The sequence below is a fragment of the Mobula birostris genome, chromosome 13 (assembly GCF_030028105.1).
Source record: "Mobula birostris isolate sMobBir1 chromosome 13, sMobBir1.hap1, whole genome shotgun sequence".
Lineage (NCBI taxonomy): Eukaryota > Metazoa > Chordata > Chondrichthyes > Myliobatiformes > Myliobatidae > Mobula > Mobula birostris.
The window spans coordinates 85,775,232-85,797,685 of record NC_092382.1 but is presented as its reverse complement, the minus strand read 5'-3'; the positions used below and the strand labels follow the sequence as shown (position 1 = coordinate 85,797,685).

Below are 22,454 nucleotides of genomic sequence, written 5' to 3'. Positions count from 1 at the left end.
ATGAATGAGGAGGTTAACTACCAATGTCATTCTTCCTCAGCCCAGAGATTTCAGGGGAGAAGGGCATGTCAGATAGAATTGCAGTCAACTTGACTTCTTCAGTCTGCAGAGAATTCAAGGGAAACCTCTTCACCCACAGAGTGGAGACTATTTGGAACCCATCACCACAGGCAGAGCGAGAGGTGAACAACAGGGGAGAATTCAAAAGGACTGTCATGGAACAGAATCACTGGTAGGGTCCAGCCGGCCTGAGTTGACTGTCTACTGTACACTAGGTGTGTTATAAATTCACTAAGTACCGGAGACAGAGTTCAAAATAGAACTGATTTATTTGTCTCAGATCCAGAATATTAAACTCCAGTCCCATTAAAGGTGAATGTGCAGCAGAAGAAACTCCTCCCATGTCCAGTGACCAGGGTGCAGAACTGGGTGTGGTGAGCAGCAGCAATAATTGCAGAGTTCAGCACCGACAGTCACTCTCGAAATTGCATTCAGCAACGGTGATGGATAAATATCCAGCATGCAGCTTATTGAAACTTTCTCCCCAGTGTGAACCCGGTAGTGTGTCACAAGGTTAGATTACTGAGGGAATCCCTTCCCACATTCACAGCAGGTGAACCGTCTCTCCCAGTGTGAACTCAATGATGCACGTTTGATTGAGAAGGCTGAGAGAAACTCTTCCCAATGTCTGAACAGCTGAACGGCCTCGTCCCGGTGTAAACTCACTGGTGTCTCTGCAGATGAGATGACCACATGAATCCTTTCCCACATTCACAGCAGGTGAACGGCTGCTCCCGTATGAACTGACTGGTGTGCCAGTAGTTGGGATGACCGAGTGAACCCCTTCCCACATTCTGAGCAGGTGAACGGTTTCTCCCCAGTGTGAACTCGCTGATGACTCAGTAGATGGGATGACTGAGTGAATCTCTTCCCACAGGCTGAGCAGTTGAATGGCTTCTCCCCAGTGTGAACTCGCTGGTGTCTCTGAAGAGTGGATGACCGACTGAATCTCTTCCCACAGACTGAGCAGTTGAATGGCTTCTCCCCAGAGTGAACTGACTGGTGTACCAGTAGTTCGGATGACCGAGTGAATCCCTTCCCACAGTCTGAGCAGGTGAACGGCCTCTCCTCAGTGTGAACTGACTGGTGTACCAGTACGTCGGATGACTGAGTGAATCCCTTCCCGCAGTCTGAGCAGGTGAATGGCCTCTCTCCGGTGTGAAGTCTCTGATGTACCTTCAGTTTAGATGACCTAGTGAATCCCTTCCCACAGTCTGAACAAGTGAACGGCCTCTCTCCAGTGTGAACTCGCTGATGTTCCTTCAGTGTAGATGACTGAGTGAATCCCTTCCCACAGTCTGAGCAGGTGAACGGCCGCTCTCCGGTGTGAACTCGCTGGTGTGCCATTAGGTCAGATGACCGAGTGAATCCTTTCCCACAGTCTGAACAGATGAACGGCCGCTCCCCGGTGTGAACTCGCTGGTGTGCCATTAGGGTGGATGACCGAGTGAATCCTTTACCACAGTCTGAACAGGTGAAAGGCCGCTCCCCGGTGTGAACTCGCTGGTGAGCCATTAGGGTGGATGACCGAGTGAATCCTTCCCCACAAATTCAGCAGATGACCAGCCTTTGTCCAGTGTGAACTGACTGGTGTGTCCATGGGCGGGATGACCAACTGAATCCCTTCTCACACACAGAACAGAGGAATGGCCTTATCCAGTGTGAACTTGCTGACGTACCTTCAGTTGAGATGACTGAGTGAATCCATTCCTGCTGTCTGAGTAGATGAACGGCCTCTCCCCATGTGTAAAATGACGGGCGTGCCAGTCCGTCAGATGATCGAGTGAATCCCTCCCCACAGTCTGAGCAGGAAGGATGATTGAATGAATCCCTTGCTCCACTTCTTAAATATCTGGGCTGAGACAGCAAAACTGGCGTGTTGTTCTCAAGATTCCCGTAGACAAATTCCTTGCCATTTTTAACCTATGAAAAGATTTACAAAATCCATCAATGGGTGAAGAACAACATTTCAGATGAGATCACTTCAGTTGCTAAGGCGTGATCTGACATCACACTGTTACAGTGAAGTTCAACCCAAGTTGGAGAGAGAAATCATCTTCTAACTGGGCACAGTGCTGGTATCTGGAATGAGCATCAAATTCTCTGATAGTCTCCCTGTCTCATTAGGAATGGGGTATTTCTGCCATCTCCAATCTGTGACCTGGCTCAGTTTGACTCTCTCCATTGGTATTATTCCCTGTTCCCACTGAGCTGCATGGGTGCCTGGCCCCACAGTAACTGAAACACACACACACAAATAGCCGGCAGTGTATTGCATGTACCCACCACTCTCTGGGTAAAAAACTTACCCCTGACATCCCCTCGGTATCTATTTCCAAACACCTTAAAACTATGCCCCCTCATGTTAGCCATTTCAGCCCTGGGAAAAAAACCTCTTGCTATCCACACGATCAATGCCCCTCATCATCTTATACACCTAAAAAAGGAAATTACACATTATTTTGAGGATTTGTTAGAAGTCTACAAAATTATGAGGGTATAGATAGGGTAAATGCAAGCAGCTTTTTCCACTGAGTTTGGGTGGGATGACAACCAGAAGTCATGCGTAAGTGGGGAAGGGGAAAATTTAACGGGAACATTTGGCAAAGCTCTTTACTGAAATTGTCGTGAGAGTGTGGAATGAGATGACAGCACAAGAGTTGAATATGAGCTCGGTTTCACCATTTAGAAGAAGTTTGGATGGGATCCTGGATGGTAGGGGTATGGAGGGCAATGGTCCAGGTGCAGGTGGTTGCATTAGACAGCTTAAATGTTTTTCGGCATTGACTAGATGGGCCAAATAGGCTGTTTCCGTACTGAACTACTCCATGTTTCTATGACAGAGAAGCTGGTCAAACTTGTTTGGAAGGGATACGGTCGGAGTGACAAAGGAGCAGCAGTGGCTGGAGTTTCTGGGAGCAATTCTGGAGCTGAGTGATAGATACATCCCAAAGAAGTGGAAGCATTGGAAAGGCAGGAGGACACAACCGTGGCTGAAATGAGAAGCCAACATCAACATAAAAGCCAAAGAGAGGGGAAACAAAAGAGCAAAAACTATTGGGAATTTTTTAGAAGCTAATAGAAGATGACTAAAAAAAAAGTCATATGAGCTCAGGGCGTGGAATTATGATATTGTAGTCATTAATGAGTCTGGGTACCCAAAAGTCTGAGGCATTGGGAAAGAAATGTCCCAGGCCTCATTATCTCTTGAAAACCAAGGTCCCCTGCACCAGTCACCTTTCAACTTTTATTTTGGCAGGCACATACAATCTCTACACATTCAAAATTTCCCTGGTGAAGGCCTCCCACTTACCAAGTGCTTCTTTGCAGAAAACAGCCTGTCCAAAACAATCTGATACCATCAAAATTGACCTTTCTCCGATTTAGAATCTCACCCCATGGACCAGACTTCTCTTTTTCCTTATTTACTTTAAATTTCATGACATTATTATCGCTAATTTCTGTCACCAGCCCTGGATCATTCCCTAATAGCTTATTGCACACTTCTACGTCAGGAATTCTACGTATTGATTAAGGGCACACTTGACAAACTCTACCCCATCTAGTCCTTTTACAGAATGGGAGGCTCAGTCAATATATGGAAAGTTAAAATCACTTTCTGAATTAATCTTTGTTTCTTGGCATGGTCTGCGATCTCTCTACAAACATGTTCCTCTACATCCCTCAGATTGTTGGGTGCAATCAAGTTCCAATAATGGCTACAATATCATAATTCCCTGTCCTGAGCTCATCTAGCTTTCTTACGATGCTTCTTGCATTGTGATATACACAGCTCAGCACATTCATCGCACCATGCTCAAACATTTGATTGCTGACTCTATCTGAGGTCTGAACAACATCTGACTGGTGTCAAGAAAACAACGTCTCCCTCATTGTCACAAAAACAAAGGAGCTGATTGTGGACGGAGGAATGGAGACAGGCTAACTCCTATTGACATCGCTGGATCTGGGGTTGAGAGTATGAACAGCTTTAAGTTCCTCGGCATAAACATCAACAAGGATATCACATGGTCTGTACATACCAGTTGAGTTGTGAAAGAAACACAACAGCACCTCTTTCACCTCAGACAGTTGAAGTTTGGGATGGTGCCCCAAATCCTAAGGACTTTCTACAGGAACACAATTGACAGCATCCTGACTGGCTGCATCACTGCCTTTTATGGGAACTGTACTTCTCTTAATCGCAGGACCTGGCAGAGAGTGGTGCAGATAGCCCAGCGCATTTGTTGAACTTCCCACTATTCAGGGCATTTTTAGAGACAGGTGTGTTAAAAGGGCCCGAAGGTTATTGGGGACCCAATTCACCACAACCACGAACTGTTCCTGCTGCTACCATCCAGGAAACGGTACCACAGCAAAAAGACCAACAGGCTCTGGGACATCATCTTCTACCAGGCCATCAGACTGATTAATCCATGCTGATACAATTGCATTTCTATGTCATATTGACTGTCCTATGTACAAACAATTTATTATAAATTACAAACCCCATTTCCAGAAAAGTTGGGATATTTTCCAAAATGCAATAAAAACAAAAATCTGTGATATGTTAATTTATGTGAACCTTTATTTAACTGACAAAAGTACAAAGAAAAGATTTTCAATAGTTTTACTGATCAACTTAATTGTATTTTGTAAATATACACAAATTTAGAATTTGATGGCTGCAACACACTCAACAAAAGTTGGGACAGAGTTAAAATAAGATTGAAAAGTGCACAGAAAAGTCATGCTACTGTGACAATTATAGCCACCTGGGCTCGGGAGTACTTCGGAAAACCATTGTCACTCAACACAGTCCGTCGCTGCATCCAGAAATGCAACTTGAAACTGTATTACGCAAGGAGGAAGCCATACATCAACTCTATGCAGAAACGCCGGCGAGTTCTCTGGGCCCGAGCTCATCTCAGATGGACCGAAAGACTGTGGAACAGTCTGCTGTGGTCAGATGAGTCCACATTTCAGCTAGTTTTCAGAAAAAAACGGGCTTCGAGTTCTCCGTGCCAAAGGTGAAAATGACCATTGGGATTGTTATCAACAAAAGGTGCAAAAGCCAGCATCTGTGATGGTATGGGGGTGCATCAGTGCCCACGGCATGGGTGAGTTGCATGTATGTGAAGGTACCATTGACTCTGAGGCGTATATTAGGATTTTAGAGAGACATATGTTGCCATCAAGGCGACGTCTCTTCCCGGGACATCCATGCTTATTTCAGCAGGACAATGCCAGACCACATTCTGCACGGGCTACAACAGCGTGGCTTTGTAGACACAGAGTGCGTGTGCTTGACTGGCCTGCTGCCAGTCCAGATCTATCTCCTATTGAAAATGTATGGCACATGATGAAGAGGAGAATCAGACAACAGAGACCACGGACTGCTGAGCAGCTGAAGTCTTATATCAAGCAAGAATGGACAAAATTTCCAATTGCAAATCTACTACAATTAGTATCCTCATTTCTAAAACGATTAAAAAGTGTTATTAAAAGGAAAGGTGATGTAACACAATGGTAAACATGCCTCTGTCCCAACTTTTGTTGAGTGTGTTGCAGCCATCAAATTCTAAATTTGTGTATGTTTACAAAATACAATTAAGTTGGTCAGTAAAACTATTGAAAATCTTTTCTTTATACTTTTGTCAGTTAAATAAAGGCTCACATGAATTAACATATCACAGATTTTTGATTCTATTGTATTTTGGAAAATATTCCAACTTTTCTGGAAATGGGGTTTGTAGTATAAATTACATAATGCACATTTAGACGGAGACGTAACATAAAGATTTCTACTCCTTGTGCATGTGAAGGATGTATGTAATAAAGTCAATTCAATTCACCCTCTCCACTAACTGTTCTGCCATTCCCACTTCAACTTATTTTAACCACATCACCCTTCCCCCCACACTAGCACTAGCAATCCTTACCACTAGGATATTATTCCCCTTTTGTTCTGTTCCCCTAACGAACAAATCCCCTCTCATCCCTTTGACTTTCCTCTGCCAGGTAATCCCCCCAACAGTTTCCTAAGTGGTCCACCTGCTGTTGTGCGGGATAGCAACAAGGGTGCTCTGTGATGGCTATTTAAACTCTTTCCCCTTCCTGACTCTCACCCAGTTTCCAGTGACCTGCACCTTAGGTGTAACTCACCTCTCTTCATGTCATATCTATCACCCCCTCCAACTCCTGGATGATCCGGAATTCATCCATTTCATGTTGCAACTCCTTAAAGTGCAGGGTTACAAGCTGCAGCTGGATGCACATCCTGCTTGTGAGGGCATCAGGGACACTGGAGGTCTCCCCACCTTCCCACCATTGACCTCTCTAATTTGTAATGACCAGTGTGCACCTAAATCTTGTACTGTGCATTTTTATACCCAGCGATAACATGTGCACAGTGAATTTTATATAGAGAGATTAATTTTAACAGCTGTCGATAAGAACTTTGATCTTCTCTGGGATCGATCGAGTTCATCTGCGCTCTCACACAACCTATGTAGCAGGCCTGTAACGGGTAATGAAGGATTTTCTCACCAGAGCTTTTGCACATTTTCCACATGTACTTTGCTTGCTAAATTGCGCTTCTATAAGTCAGATTTCCAAATGTCACTCCACTTCTTCCCACTTGCAAATTCTCCAGCAACTTCTGCATCGCCACAATACACACAGGTAACACCAGTTTCTATATTGGACATAAATATTTCTCCTGAACCCTCCTGAGAAATTGAGGATATATATAAAAAATCATTTTGAACCTATGTAACCTCTGGTTAAAAGAATAATTGGGACTGAATAGGAATGTTTGAACTGAAGTAAACTCTGTCTTCAGCGGTTAGCTAAGACAGGCTCATTAGCATTTCTCTGCGGCTTGCAGAGAGACAGACTGAGAGCTGATAACATTGTACATTGTACCCTCGTTTGAGTACAGAGAGGACTACTCGCTGATAAGGACAGGAATGAACATCTGCCTGTAATTAAGTCAGGGCCTTGCAAAGGGAATAACTGATTTTCATTTTTAAAATCTTTTTTATTAATTATTATTAAAGATCAACAAAATTATTATTAAAGATCGAGGATCAAAAGTTTGACTTCTGATTTTCTCCAAACTAAGACATAGCATCACCTGAGAGAACCATTTTATCAAAGTAGGAGCAGAAGCATCTTTCCATTTCAACAAAATAGCCCTTCTGGCCAATCATGTCACATGTTGGTCCGATAGAGAAATACCCTGAATACATTGAGGGATTTTACCAAACAAAACTGTCAATTTATGAGGTTATAAATTAATTTTTAAAACTTTAGAAATTGTCGAGAAAAAAGATTTCCAAAAATGTTTCAATATAGAACACGACCAAGACATGTGTGTCAATATAGCTGTCTCAGTTTTACATCTATCACACTGACTATCAACATTCGGAAACATTTTTGACAGTCTCTCCTTTGTCAAATAGTAATGATGTACAATTTTAAATTGAATTAAAGAGTGACTGGCACAGATCGAAGAAGAGTTAACCAACTTCAAAATCCGCAATCAATCCTCTGTTATCAAGGTCATGTTAAGCTCTGTCTTCCAATCTTGCTTAATCTAAAGTGAAGGGTAATTATGCTGTTGTAACAATAAATTATAAATTTTCCCAATAAAACCTTTCACAAAAGGGCTCATTTTTGAAATAAAATATAACAGGACAGAATCCTGTATATATGGAAAATTACTTAAATATTCTTGTAAAAGAGACAGACCTAAAGATATTGCAGGAAATGTGAATACAAGAGAGAGTATTTAGTTGCTAAACTCTCAAAAGACATCAATCGGCCATCTTGGAACAGATGAATGAAGCAATAAACTCCTTTATTCCTCCAAAGAAGAAAGGTAGGATCTCTTAATGAAGGTTTAAATAAATAATTTCAATAAACTAAAAAGTTTAAATTTTTTGAGATCAAAAAAAATTACGAAACTGGAACCAAATTCATAATGACTGCTTAATCACAGGATATAAATTTAATTCAGCAATTTTGGCCAGTTGTACAGGTATAGAAGGTCCTAATAATGAGGTTAAATGAAACTGTTTCACAGCTTTCAATTCCAAATTAACAGCCCAATAATACATTCTTAAATTAGGCAGAGCAAGACCTCCATCCTCTTTTAATTTTTGTAAATGATATATATCAATTCTTAGTCTTTTATTTTTCCTGTCATGGTCTGGACCGTGAAGTCTGCATTCCGGTTAATGGTCCGGTCCATCAACCCTTGCTCCAGGTTTTCCTGTCTACCCTGTTTCTGTTCCTGTTGAGCACTAATTGAGGCAGCTATTTCTCGTTGGGGCTGGCTACATTAATACCTCCAGAGACCAGGGCATGGCTGCCAGATATTCTTGTCCTTACTCCTTGTACCCTTTCCCCTGCCTTCTGTTTTCACGCCTGAAGCCCTGCCTTGCCTTGCCGGTAACTCTCGCCTCGCCTCGCCTGTAGTCTTGGAGCCACCCTGTACCTAGCTCCCTTCCTGTCCCTTGCCTCTGCTGGGTAAGTAAGGCCGTCTTGCCATTACCCTGCGGTTGGCTCTGTCCCTTCCTGTCCCTAGCCTCCGTTGGGTAAGCCAGGCTGTATTGTCATTACCCTATGGTTGGATCTATCCTTTCCTATCCCTTGCCTCCGTCGGGTAAGCCAGGCCATATTGCCATTACCCTACAGTTGGTTCTGTCCCTTCCTATCCCTTGCCTCTGTTGGGTGGTGATCCACGCCCTGCCCAGGAGGAGCTTCAAGACCCCAAGCCTTGAGCCTCACCTCAAGTCTCCAGCCTCCAGCCTCGCCTCAAGTCTCCAGCCTCCAGCCTCACCTCAAGTCTCCAGCCTCCAGCCTCGCCTCAAGTCTCCAGCCTCGCCTCACCTCAAGCCTGAAGACTCCAGCCTCGTCCTGCCTGCCAGCCAAGTCACGTCCTTGCCTACTTGTGGGGTCTGAGCCAGAGGCAAGACCCAGGTTCTGGATCCTTCTCCAGTATCTGGCTCGGAGTCCAAGCCCGGGCTCCTAGCTCTCTTGTCCAGTCCTGTTCTGGGTTCCTGGTTTTTGTGTCAATGTCCTAGCCCTTGCCCTGTATCCTAGTCCTGTCCCTAGTACTTCAGTGTCTGTGTCTTGCACTTGGGTCCGTTCCCAGCCACCACCTTATGACAATTCCAAACAAAAGATGAAATAATAGAGTTAACCTGATCAAAAAGCTTCTTAGTTAAAAAAAGGGATATTTTGAAATACATATAAAAATTTTCGTAAAATCATCATTTTAACTGCATGAATTCGGCTGGCTAACAAAAGTGTAAGTGGATTCCATCTACAAACTTTAAAAGGAGTGTCATCATATATAGAAGCAGAATCATTTAGAGGAAATAATTCACTTTTATAAAGGTTTAATTTATATCTCGAAAACTTTCCAAATTCGTTTAATAGTTTCAATAAACTAGGAATGTATTCTTCAGGATTTGACATATAAACTAAGAGATTGTCAGCATAAAGGGAGATCTTATGAATAGTCCTATTTATGAAAATCCCATGGATATCTTTAGCTTCACAAAGTGCAATAGCCAAGGGTTCCAGCACCAAATTAAATAACAGGGGACTTAGTGGACATCCTTGCCTCGTACCCTGCGAAAGCCGAGAAAAAGGAGATCTGCAATTATTGGTAATAAGTGTAGCAATAAAGCTTTCAGATATCATTCTAATCCACTTATTAAAATTAATACCAAAGCTGTATTTCTCCAAAACGTTAAATAAGTTTTCCATTCAACTCTGTCAAATGCCTTTTCAGCATCGAGAGAGACAATGCATTTGGGGAGTCTTAGAAAAGGATGAATATATAACATTTAACAGTCTCCGAGTGTCCGAGAAAGGAATAACGGCCCTTTACAAAACCTGTTTGGTCCTAAGAGATCATTTTAGCTGGTATATTCTCCAGCCTATTAGCCATTATTTTTGAAAGAACTGTAGCATCCTTATTTAATAATGAAATAGGTCTATATGAAGCACAGTGTGTAGGGTCTTTATCTTTCTTAAGAATTAAAGAAATAGAAGCTTCATAAAATGTGGGAGGTAACTCTCCTATCAAAAAAGAAGCTTTAAGCATTTCCAACAAATATGGAGAAAGCAATTTTTCATTCTTTTATATAATATCCTACAGAATAACCATCCAGTCCAGGAGCTTTACCAGATTGCACTGGAAAAAAAGCTTTCTGAATTTCATTTTCAGTGATAGGAGCATCAAGAGTTTGTTGATCATCAACAGAAATTTGAGAAAAATTGATCTTTTGTAAACAGGCATTCATTTTAGAAGGATCAACTGAAAACTGAGATTTATAAACGTCAATGTAAAAGTCTTGAAAATTTGTATTAATGTCTTCATAATTACATGATAAACTACCATCTCTCTTCTGAATTTTTAAAGTGTGTCTTTTGGCTGTAGCTGCTTTTATCTGAGATGCTAACAGCTGATTATTAGCATCTCATTATGACTATTATTAGCAATGATGCCTACCTTTCCGATTTCACACTCTACTGATATCACCGACAACATTTTTGGTTTAAATCCTTATCAGAAGGGATTAATAGCAACTATTTATGACATAATTATGAAAATACAGCCAGGTAGATCTGATAAATTTAAAAATGAATGGGAAAGGGAACTTCAACTTCACTTACCTATATATCTTCCTCTATATGGGCTAACTATATTATGATACAATTTAAGGCAGTGCATAGGGCCCACATATCTAAAGTTAATCTAGCTCGTTTTTACTCCCATATAAATCCTATTTGTGACAGATGTCACTTTGAGGTGGCTTCTTTGAATCATATGTTATGGTCCTGCCCTCTCTTGGAAAAATTCTGGAAAGCTATTTTTGATATTATTTCAAAAGTTTTGCATTTTTATTTACAACCCCATCCTATTACAGCAATTTTTTGTTGGCCAATGATGGAACATAGACCTTTATCCTCTTCAGCCTGTCAGATGGTTGCCTTTGTTACATTAATGGCCAGAAGGTCCGTTTTATTGAATTGGAAAGAGACCAACCCCCCGACTACATTTCAATGGTTTTCCCAAACTATATCATGTTTCAATTTAGAAAAAATCAGAAGTGTAATTTTTGATCCTTCGGTTAAATTTGAAGAGACTTGTAAGCTATTTATTCAACATTTTCATATGATGTAGTTTGACCTTTTCCGAATCCTTTTTACTAACTTAGAATATGTGAATAGAGGAGCTGAGCTGACGACATTAATGAATGTATTCGATCTAATCTAATATATTGGTTTTGTTCTGTTTGCTTTTCTGGGGGGTTTAGCAATTAGTTCTATTTTTTAGCTCTCTTTTGATTTTTGGGGTTCTTCTTTGCAACATCCCTTTCTTTTTATTTATTTTTTTCTTCATGATTAACTATATTGAGAGTTTGGAAGTCTATTACACATGTACTATTTGTAGTACTTTGTATATGTTTATTAACAATAAGGTAATTCCAATCTCTTCATATCACTGTTGTTATTATGTTTATGAACTTGGTAGTCATAGTCATACTTTATTGATCCCGGAGGAAATTGCTTTTCGTTACAGTTGCACCATAAATAATAAATAGTAATAAAACCATAAATAGTTAAATAGTAATATGTAAATTATGCCAGGAAATAAGTCCAGGACCAGCCTACTGGCTCAGGGTGTCTGACCCTCCAAGGAAGGAGTTGTAAGGTTTGATGGCCACAGGCAGGAATGACTTCCTATGACGCTCTGTGCTGCATCTCGGTGGAATGAGTCTCTGGCTGAATGTACTCCTGTGCCCACCCAGTACATTATGTAGTGGATGGGAGACATTGTCCAAGATGGCATGCAACTTGGACAGAACTTGAAAATTTCTGTCCAAGTTGCATTCTGTCCAATAGAAAGATTTAAAAAGAAAGCCTATTATTTTTATCTCCAAACACATAAAATTGACTTTTCAATGTAAGCAAATTTCTGTCATTAGAATAAGTTGATCATAAATTATATTGTGATGGTAGTTCAACCCTTTGTTTGAATAAATCACTGTTAGGAGAGATTGCATAATTATTCCGCAAGTCTTTAATTTGTTTTGAAATCTTATCTAACTCTGTTTTTGTCCGTTTCTTAAGCTTAGCTAAATAGGAGATATCTGAACACGCAAAACACTGTATGCTTTAAATATATCCCATATAATCAATTTTGACACATCTCCCATATTATTAAAAAGAAAAAAAAATTACCTGAGTCTCAATAAATTTGACGAAGTCCAAACTTTGTAATCAATTTTCTGGAAAACGCCAAGGCAAATATGCTATAACGACATAATTCAATTCAAAAGCTAAGTTTAAAGGCGCATTATCCGAGAAAATGATAGCATCATATTCACATTTCTGGACTTTGGACAGAAATCGGAGATCAGTTATAAAGTAATCGAATCTCAATTTTTTTTTATATGAACATGTGAAAAAAAAAAGAATAATCTCTATCATTTGGATGCAATGTCTCCAAACCTCAACCAGGCAATAATCAATTAAAAAGGAGTTAATAAGTGATGCAGAACAACTCGGAAGCCACTGATTGGTTGAACTCTTGTCAATCAAAGGACTTAAACAACAGTTGAAATCACCAAACATTAACAACCTATATTCATTTAAATCCGGCAATAAAGTAAATACATTTTTAAAAACAAGGAGGATCATCTACATTATGTCCACACAGATTAACCAGGACAATTTTTCTATTACAAATTGTTCCTTTAACAATTAAAAGTCTACCATTAATATCTGACACAATGACTTCTTGGATAAATAAAATATTAGATTTAATAAGATTATATACTCCCTTTGTTTTATTTTGCCAAGTAGCGTGAAATTGAAGGCCCTTCCACATTTTAAAAAAACCTATTTTGATCGCCCGTTTTGATATGTGTTTGTTGAACAAAAATTATATTGGGTTGGAATTGATTAATGATTTTAAAAGTCTTCTTTCACTTAATAGGATGATTCCAAACACATACGTTCTAACTTATAATGATTATCTGTTTAGCTACCACGAAATAAAGAAATTATTTAACACATAATTACACGCATACCAGCGCAGGCTAATCAAAACTGGCGGTGATAAGTATAACCATATACAAAACACGCACGCTCCGGAACTCCGTAATGGGAAAACAATACAATAAAGAAAACTAAAATTAATCCTACAATTAATCTTATAACTCAAAACTAACCCCAGTCCTCCCATCACACTGAAAAGCCCGAAATTCGGACAAAAAGAGCCAAAATGCGTCCCCATAGAAGTAAAAAAAGAGACACACTCTGCGAGCTGCCCATTTTAATGGTGATTTTAAAAGCTTTCCTTAATTCCTCCCCCAGTTACAGAAAAAAAACACACAGCCCTAAAATAGGAAAGCCCTGCAGAGGGAAAAAAATGTTTATACTTCATCCTTAAAAATAAGCTGGGGAATGCAGAAACAATCTCCAAAAATGCCAAAACCATAAAGTTAAACAAAAAGAAGAATGTCTTTGTAATCTCTAAGGAAGAAAAATCAGCACCATTTTCCATTTAACTTACGCACCCAATGAAAATCTGTTTTTAGAAGAGAAAACTAACTATCTATCTTCTAAGCACTCCCAACTATGTATATATAAGAAAAAGTCCTTATGAACTATGAACACTGTAACTTAGTTAATGGAAAAAAGAGGATAGGCCCAAATAATCAAACTGGTTAATAATCTGTTCGCTGTGTTAATTCGCTCAGTAAACCAAACAGATTTCGGAAATGTCATTCATCAGTCACATCAAAAAGTTCACATCTTCTTTAAATGGTCCATCGATCAAAGGACATCTGAAGTAAATCAGAAATCTTGAAAGCTTCTTTTCTTTCTGAAATAACAATAATTCACCAGACCTAAAACCATTCAAACCTCGGCTGCAACCAAACTACAGTTAACATAGTCCAATGCCGCTTTGGAGTCCAGAAAAATAGGAGGAGTTGAATCTTTGGGAACTAATTTTAATCGGGCTGGATAGCGAAGTGATGGGAATAATCACAGGAATGATCATCTGTCTGTAATTTAGTCAGGGCCTTGCAAAGGGAATAACTGATAAGGCTGGGACAGTGCATCCATCTGTAATTAAAACCTTGATTTAACGAACTCTCTTATCTAAGTAATTAAGTTTTGCACCAACAGACTTGGTGGGCGTACCAGTTCAAATAACATCTTCCAATAGTAATGTCTGGGGTTAGTGTATATATATATATATATATATATATATATACATATATATATATACACATATAGCTGTAACCTGACTAAGGCAGTCCACTTGTCAGATGGTGGCAGTTCTTACCCGCCTTCCCTTTGACAACTGGATCTCAAACCCCTGCAGGAGAATGCACATAAGTATTTCCGTCTTTATCACATCTTTGATAACTGACTCCAGCGGTTTCCCCACCACCGACGTTAGGCTAACCGGTCTATAATTCCCCGGTTTCTCTCTCCCTCCTTTTTTAAAAAGTGGGGTTACATTAGCCACCCTCCAATCCTCAGGAACTAGTCCAGAATCTAACGAGTTTTGAAAAATTATCACTAATGCATCCACTATTTCTTGGGCTACTTCCTTAAGCACCCTGGGATGCAGACCATCTGGCCCTGGGGATTTATCTGCCTTCAATCCCTTCAATTTACCTAACACCACTTCCCTACTAACATGTATTTCGCTCAGTTCCTCCCCTACTACTTCTGGAAGATTATTTATGTCCTCCTTAGTGAAGACAGAACCAAAGTAATTATCCAATTGGTCTGCCATGTCCTTGCTCCCCATAATCAATTCACCTGTTTCTGTCTGTAGGGGACCTACATTTGTCTTTACCAGTCTTTTCCTTTTTACATATCTATAAAAGCTTTTACAGTCAGTTTTTATGTTCCCCTGCCAGTTTTCTCTCATAATCTTTTTTCCCCTTCCTAATTAAGCCCTTTGTCCTCCTCTGCTGAACTCTGAATTTCTCCCAGTCCTCAGGTGAGCCACTTTTTCTGGCTAATTTGTATGCTTCTTCTTTGGAATTGATACTATCCCTAATTTCTCTTCTCAGCCATGGGTGCACTACCTTCCTTGATTTATTCTTTTGCCAAACTGGGATGAACAATTCTTGTGGTTCATCCATGCAACCTTTAAATGCTTCCCATTGCATATCCACCGTCAATCCTTTAAGTGTCATTTGCCAGTCTATCTTAGCTAATTCATGTCTCATACCTTCAAAGTTACCCCTCTTTAAGTTCAGAAACTTTGTTTCTGAATTAACTATGTCACTCTCCATCTTAATGAAGGATTCCACCATATTATGGTCACTCTTACCCAAGGGGCCTCTCACGACAAGATTGCTAATTAACCCTTCCTCATTGCTCAAAACCCAGTCCAGAATAGCCTGCTCTCTAGTTGGTTCCTCGACATGTTGGTTCAAAAAACCATCCCGCATACATTCCAAGAAATCCTCTCCCTCAGCACCTTTACCAATTTGGTTCACCCAATCTACATGTAGATTGAAGTCACCCATTATAACTGCTGTTCCTTTATTGCACACATTTCTAATTTCCTGTTTAATACCATCTCTGACCTCACTACTACTGTTAGGTGGCCTGTACGCAACTCCCACCAGCGTTTTCTGCCCCTTAGTGTTACGCAGCTCTACCCATATTGATTCCACATCTTCCTGGCTTATGTCCTTCCTTTCTATTGCGTTAATCTCCTCTTTAACCAGCAACGCCACCCCACCTCCTTTTCTTTCATGTCTATCCCTCCTGAATATTGAATATCCCTGAATGTTGAGCTCCCATCCTTGGTCACCCTGGAGCCATGTCTCTGTGATCCCAACTATATCATAATCATTAATAACAATCTGCACTTTCAATTCATCCACCTTGTTACGAATGCTCCTTGCATTGACACACAAAGCCTTCAGGCGCTCTTTTACAACTCTCTTAGCCCTTATACAATTATGTTGAAAAGTGGCCCTTTTTAATGCTTGCCCTGGATTTGTCGGCCTGCCACTTTTACTTTTCTCCTTAGTACGTTTTGCTTCTACCCTCACTTTACACCCCTCTGTCTCTCTGCACTCGTTCCCATCCCCCTGTTGTGAACTAACCTCCTCTCGCCTAGCCTCTTTAATTTGATTCCCACCCCCCAACCATTCTAGTTTAAAGTCACCTCAGTAACCCTCGCTAATCTCCCTGCCAGGATATTGGTCCCCCTAGGATTCAAGTGTAACCCGTCCTTTTTGTACAGGTCACGCCTGCGCCAAAAGAGGTTCCAATGATCCAAAAACTTGAATCCCTGCCCCCTGCTCCAATCCCTCAGCCACGCATTAGTTACGGTTTTGAGAAAAAGCCATCTGTAGGAGTTGCTATGGAAACAAGTCAAAAAAGAGGTCATAGAAATCAGATAAGTGGATTGTTTGGATAAGTGGATCTTCCACAATATACACATGGTTTTTATAAGTCTGGTGATCATGCTAAGTTTAGTAAACAATGAGGGGGAGGTTGACACCTCTCCAAGATGATGATGTGTGATAGACTTTTCTACCTTCCATATTCCAGCAGGACTTGGAGGGTAGTGATGGTGATGAGAGTAAGGTGTATGGGAAAGGTTTGTCCTTATTGAGGGAGGAATTTATAGAGGAACAGAAGCGAGATTCTGAAATGATGGCTTTAAAGGAGACAGCTCTCACAGAAGAGGAGGTTCAGAGAGAGTCAGCAGGATATTATCTTAAAGATGGGGTGTTGATAAGGAAGTGGAGATCAGCCACTGTGCCTGCAAGTGAGGATTGGGCTGTTGTGCATCAGGTAGTGCTTCCGAAAGTTTACAGGGCTGAAATTTTAAACATGGCTCACAGTATGCCTTTAGGTGGACATCATGGAGTGAGAAAGACAGTGAATAGTCATACTTTAAAAATGCCGGGGGAAACAGGATTATGAAGGAACTTTACTGGTCTAATTTAAGAAAGGATGTTGTGAATTTTTGCAGGACTTGCCATACCTGTCAGGTTGAGGGAAATCTAATCAGGTTATTCAAGTAGCAGCACTTAGACCAATACCTGCCTTTGGTGAGCCTTTTTCCAGGCTCATAGTGGATTGTGTAGGCCCATTTCCAAAGACTGCAGCTGGTCATCAATATGTGTTAACAATTATATGTGCTGTGTCTAGGTTCCCTGAAGCCGTTCCTCTTGGAAACATCAAGGCCAAGACTGTGGTAAAAGCACTCAGTAAGTTTTTCACACTGGTAGGTCTCCCCAAAGAAATTCAATTTGACCAGGGTAGTAACTTTACTTCGAGAACATTCCAGGGGATAGTCGTAGAATTGGGAGCTAGGGACATTGGGTCATCTGCATATCACACAGAGTCCGAGGGAGCCTTGGAATGGTTCAACTCCACTCTTAAGGCCATGATTAAAACATATTGTGTGGAAAATGGAAAAAAAAAACAGCATGAGGGGGTTCCCCTACTCTTATTTGTTGGAGATTCGATTCAAAAATCATTGGAGTGTAGTCTATTTGAACCTGTGTGCGGTCACAGGCCAAAATGACCTTTGACCCTACTCAGAGAACTATGGTCTGATTTGGAAATATGGGTCAATATGCGGGAGAGACTTAACAAGGTCTGTGACCTTGCAAAGGAAAGTTTGCAGAATGTTCAAATTAAAATAAAACACTTGTTTGATAAGGTAGCACCTGTGGGTACTGTTATGAAAACAAATGGAGTTGTGATGGCTGGGGAAGAGGTGCAAAATCATTTTAACCTACTGAGCACACACCCCTCAGCATCAGCGGCTCCGCAGTGGAGAGAGTGGAAAACATCAAGTTCCTTGGGGTGCAGATCTCGGACAATCTCACCTGGTCCAGGAACACCACTGGGATTGTGAAACAGGCCCAGCAGAGATTGCACTTTCTGAGGAAGCTTAAACAAGCATCACTCCCCACTAACATCTTAACTACATTCTACAGAGGCGTGGTTGAGAGTGTGCTGACCTTTTGCATCACAACCTGGTACTCCAGCTGCAAAAAAAGCCTTGCAGAGGGTGGTTAGGGGAGCAGAGAAAGTTATTGGGGTTTCCCTACCTTCTGTCCAAGGCCTCTTTCAGAGTCGATGCCTCCAGAAAACACGGTACATCATCAAAGACCCCTCACACCCTCTCCATGAACTGTTTGTTTTTCTGCCATCAGGCAAACGTTACAGGAGCATCAAAACTAAAACCACAACAGCTCTCTCCCACAGGCAGTCAGACTGCTAAATAGCTGCTCCACCTGACTCTGCTTTGGACACTTTTAACTTGCACTGGACACTTATAATTGATTTTAACTGACATGTGGCTGTTGTGTTTTACTATTTATTGTTATGTTTATTATTTAGTGTTGCATTTGCTATGTTATGATTACACTGCCCCTGAGAAACGCTGTCTCATTCTGCCCTGCAGAGCTGATGCATGGTTAGAATGACAATAAAGTTTTTTGAATCTTGAATCTAGTATCAACAAGATTTAAGAATTCCATTGTTTTGAAAAATATTACTGATAAGGTCCATCAGTTGGAAGCTACACTGCAAAAACAATTGCAAGAATTAATTAGCAAGCATTAAGATTTATTTCCTGACATTCTAAGACAGTGTATCTCTGCAGGACATGACGTCATTGTAAATTCAGCCCAGCCGATCAAAGAGCATCCTTATGGAATGAATTTAGAGAAAAGTAAAATGGTTGAACAAGAAACTGGAAACAAGAAGGAACAAGGAAAGAGAGTGGATGACTATACTGATAGAGTGGGAAAGGCTAAATACCTTACAAAAATTGACCTGTTAAAAGGATACTGGGGTGTTTCTTTAACAGAGAGGGCTAACGAAATATCAGCATTTTTGGCATCATCTGGACGTATGAGTATAATGTTTTACTCTTCGGGATGAAAAATGCTCCAGGGACATTTCAAAGAATGATCCATTCTGTGATTAGAGGTTTAGAAAACACGGGGGCTTATATTGATGATTTAGTGGTCTGGAATGACATGTAAGAAGAGCATATTGCAGGTCTAGAAAAACTGTTTGAAAGACTTTCCAAGGCCAATCTTACTGTGATCCTGGATAAGAGTGAATTTGGCTATGCCACAGTTACATATCTGGGCTCCGTAGTAGGCCAGGGCAAACTGGCTCCTGTACAGGCCAAGGTTCAAGCTATTGCTGAGGTTCCTGTTCCAACCGGCAAGAAAGCTTTGAGGAGATTTTTAGGAATGGTTGGGTATTATCGTAAGTTTTGTAAGACCTTTCCTGACATCGCGCTCCCCCTAACAAAACTCCTAGGGAAGAGTGAAAGATTTGTATGGAGTGACCTTTGCCAGGAGGCATTTGAACAACTAAAAACCATCCTGTGTTATCACCATGTGCTCAAAGCATCTGATTTTTCCAAACCATTTTCTATAGCAACAGACGCGAGTGACGAAGCTGCTGGGGCAGTACTGTTACAGAAGGGTGTGGATGACATTGAACACCCAGTAGCTTATTTCTCCAAGAAATTTAATGGGCACCAGAAAATTTATTCCACTGTTGAAAAGGAATTACTAGCACTTATTCTGGCTTTACAATATTTTGAAGTCTATATTTGTCCTGCCCAGAGACAACTTGTGGTTTACATGGATCACAATCCATTGGTGTTTCTAACTAAGATGAAGGATAAAAATAGATGGTTCTTAAATTGGAGTCTGATATTGCAAGAATATGACCTGAAAATCAAACACGTGAAAGGTACTGACAATATTATAGCTGATTATTTATCCAGATGTTAAGTTAGAAATTGTACACGTTTTTGCTCTGTTATCTGAAGATTATACATGTATTGTTTTAAACTCTGTAATTTCCATTTAAACTAAAAGTTTTGCCTGTGTCAATTTTTTTTTGAAGGAAAGGGGTGTGACAGGGGTCGTGAATTACCCCTATGAACTGTGCTTTTGAAAAGAGAGATAGAGGGGTATTCAACACCAGACACCTTGTTAAAAGAGAGAGAAAGAAGGAGAGAGAGACAAAGACTGCTTTGAGATGATGTTATGGTTTTTCAGCAGCATGTTTACACTTTTGCAGGGACACTCTCAGCTTCTGTATTCTTACAGAGAGAAGGGAGGAGCTACTTGATAGGCAGTTGGTATTCAGTGCGGTGAGATAAATAGAAGGTCAGATGATAGACCTACAGACACAATGGTTTTGGACACTGAATGAGCTTTGTTGTGCCCATAGAAAAGGTGGGTTTTGGAGAATCGATCAGCGGCTCTTGAAGTGTGAAAAGGGTGTGACCGGTGGGGAGCTATTTGTGTGTCCAACCCTAGCGTGGGTTGATAATTCCACCACAGAAGAATGGTCCCCTTTGTTGTGGTCACAGTCAGTGACTTCAAAAGGATTTCAGAGGACAACGGGAAGATCGACAGCATCAGCTCACCTGAAGACTCAAATCTCTCCCTCTCTCTCTCTCTCTCCATCACTACTCAACTCAATACCACAAACTGAACTGAACTTTACTCATCATCGTAAGACTATCTATTTACCCTTAGACTTGAAGAAGCTTGATTTCCATATTCACTGCTAACCTGTTTGATATATCTGCATTTATATTACTGTATTGCATAGTTACTAATAAATAGTATTAGTTAATAGCAATACAGGACTCCAAACTGTTTTCAATTTCTGCTGGTTCTTTAACCCGTCACGGGGTACGTGACAATACATAAAGCCGATCATTCCTGAGATTATTCTTGTAAACCTTGATAGCAACAAATGTACAGGACACATTTCCAGAAATAACAGACAAGTTGGTACCAGGGAAAAGTTGTGCTTTCTTTCATGTTCTACTATCACAGAACGAGCCATTTGCATTTCCAGGTTAAAACAGGTTCATTTCAGGAAATATAAACCAGACCAGGGTGAGTGACATTAAAAAAAACTGGAATTACCAGAAACACTCAGCAGGTAAGGAACAGCTGTAGGGAGAGGAACGAACGTAACGATTCAGGTTAATAACGTTTTATCAGAATGGCCTCACACATTTTCAGTTTTTAGTGCAGATCTCCTGCATCTTGTGTTTATGTTTAATTTCCACTGCCTGATAGACAGTGAGGGGGAATTTCCAAACACAGTTTGAACACTGGTCTATTTTATTTCTACTGATGCAAACACAGAGCAGCCACTACCTGTGAGGATGGAATGGGAACGCATCCTCTCCTCAGATTACAAGCAACACACATAAAAGTTGCTGGTGAACGCAACAGGTCAGGCAGCATCTCTAGGAAGAGGTACAGTCGACGTTTCAGGCCGAGACCCTTGCCCTAACTGTACCTCTTTCTAGAGATGCTGCCTGACCTGCTGTGTTCACCAGCAACTTTTACGTGTGTTGCTTGAAATTCCAGCATCTGCAGATTTCCTCGAGTCTCTCCTCAGATCAGCAGTCATTGTTTCCAAAGGAACTCCAGAAACAAAGATCTGATCCCAGAACTCAGCGCCTCATAAACCCGGGCAGCTCGACCATTTGACTTGGATCAAAAACTGTGATACACCAGGACCCAGCCTCACAGAGTCAACAGCTGAATCTGCCACTCACACACCACCCCCACGGCTGGCACACCACGTGATGATACGTCACAAAGCGGAGGGCGGGGCAGATCTGCGGTAAACAGCCTCACGTGACCGGCTGACGGGACTCCCATTGCAATTCTGTGGAAACAGACAGCCTGGGATCCTGGTTTGGATCGTTCAATGCAGATTCAGTGAAGTCGACACATTTCTGACGAGCCCAGATAACTGGGTACTGAATGAGTAACTGGCCCTCAGTTCGGGGATCACGGCCCACATCAGATCTCCCCGCTCGGGATCGTCTCAATACTCACCGATGGGAAAGTGAAAACTTCGGCCCGCGGACAGCGATCCCGACCTTTCCCGATCCCGCTGCCGCAGATGAATCGGCTTCAGCAGTGAGCCGAAAGGAAAACACCACCCATCTGGATACAGTGAGCATGCGCGGCGTCAGTGTTACATTATCCAGAGGGCGGGGCCTCGGAAACATACGCGCAGATGCTGCCCATCCGCGGTCAAATGGGAGGGGCAAATGAGATCACGTGACTGGTGGGGTTTCCCACCGCAGGGAGAGACTCCAGTTGCCCGCCCCTCTGCCTTTGTAAGAGGGTTGTACTTTGGTATTAGATACACGGAATACCAGTTGCTATAGAGTATGTTGTTTATGGGAGCCGCTTTCTGTGTTAAAATAGCTGCTGAGTTTTCTATACACACAAAAAAAAACTGAGGTATGGACATGGAAGCGGTGCTTGCGGAAACTTTTAATGGTG

The 22,454-nt window shown here is 41.2% G+C and overlaps 1 protein-coding gene across 2 annotated transcripts; it reads right to left on the bottom strand.

The window, feature by feature from the left end:
• Positions 1-346: 346 nt before the first annotated feature.
• On the bottom strand, positions 347-22,132 carry LOC140207092 (uncharacterized). 2 transcript variants are annotated; one of them, XM_072275418.1, is made up of 3 exons: positions 21,999-22,132; positions 12,328-12,398; positions 347-1,983 (listed from the first exon to the last, which is right to left on the bottom strand). In XM_072275418.1, exon 3 carries the CDS (start codon positions 1,573-1,575, stop codon positions 772-774), a length of 804 nt encoding a protein of 267 aa, XP_072131519.1. In that variant the 5' UTR covers positions 1,576-1,983; positions 12,328-12,398; positions 21,999-22,132; the 3' UTR covers positions 347-771. The 2 variants fall into 2 exon arrangements, with proteins under 2 accessions (XP_072131519.1, XP_072131520.1); XM_072275419.1 differs by lacking the exon at positions 12,328-12,398.
• Between the last annotated feature and the right edge of the window lie 322 nt (positions 22,133-22,454).

Bases quoted from the DNA above. Each gene is read 5' to 3' on its own strand.
- LOC140207092 (XM_072275418.1), bottom strand. From the start codon at position 1,575: ATGGCTCACCAGCGAGTTCACACCGGGGAGCGGCCTTTCACCTGTTCA.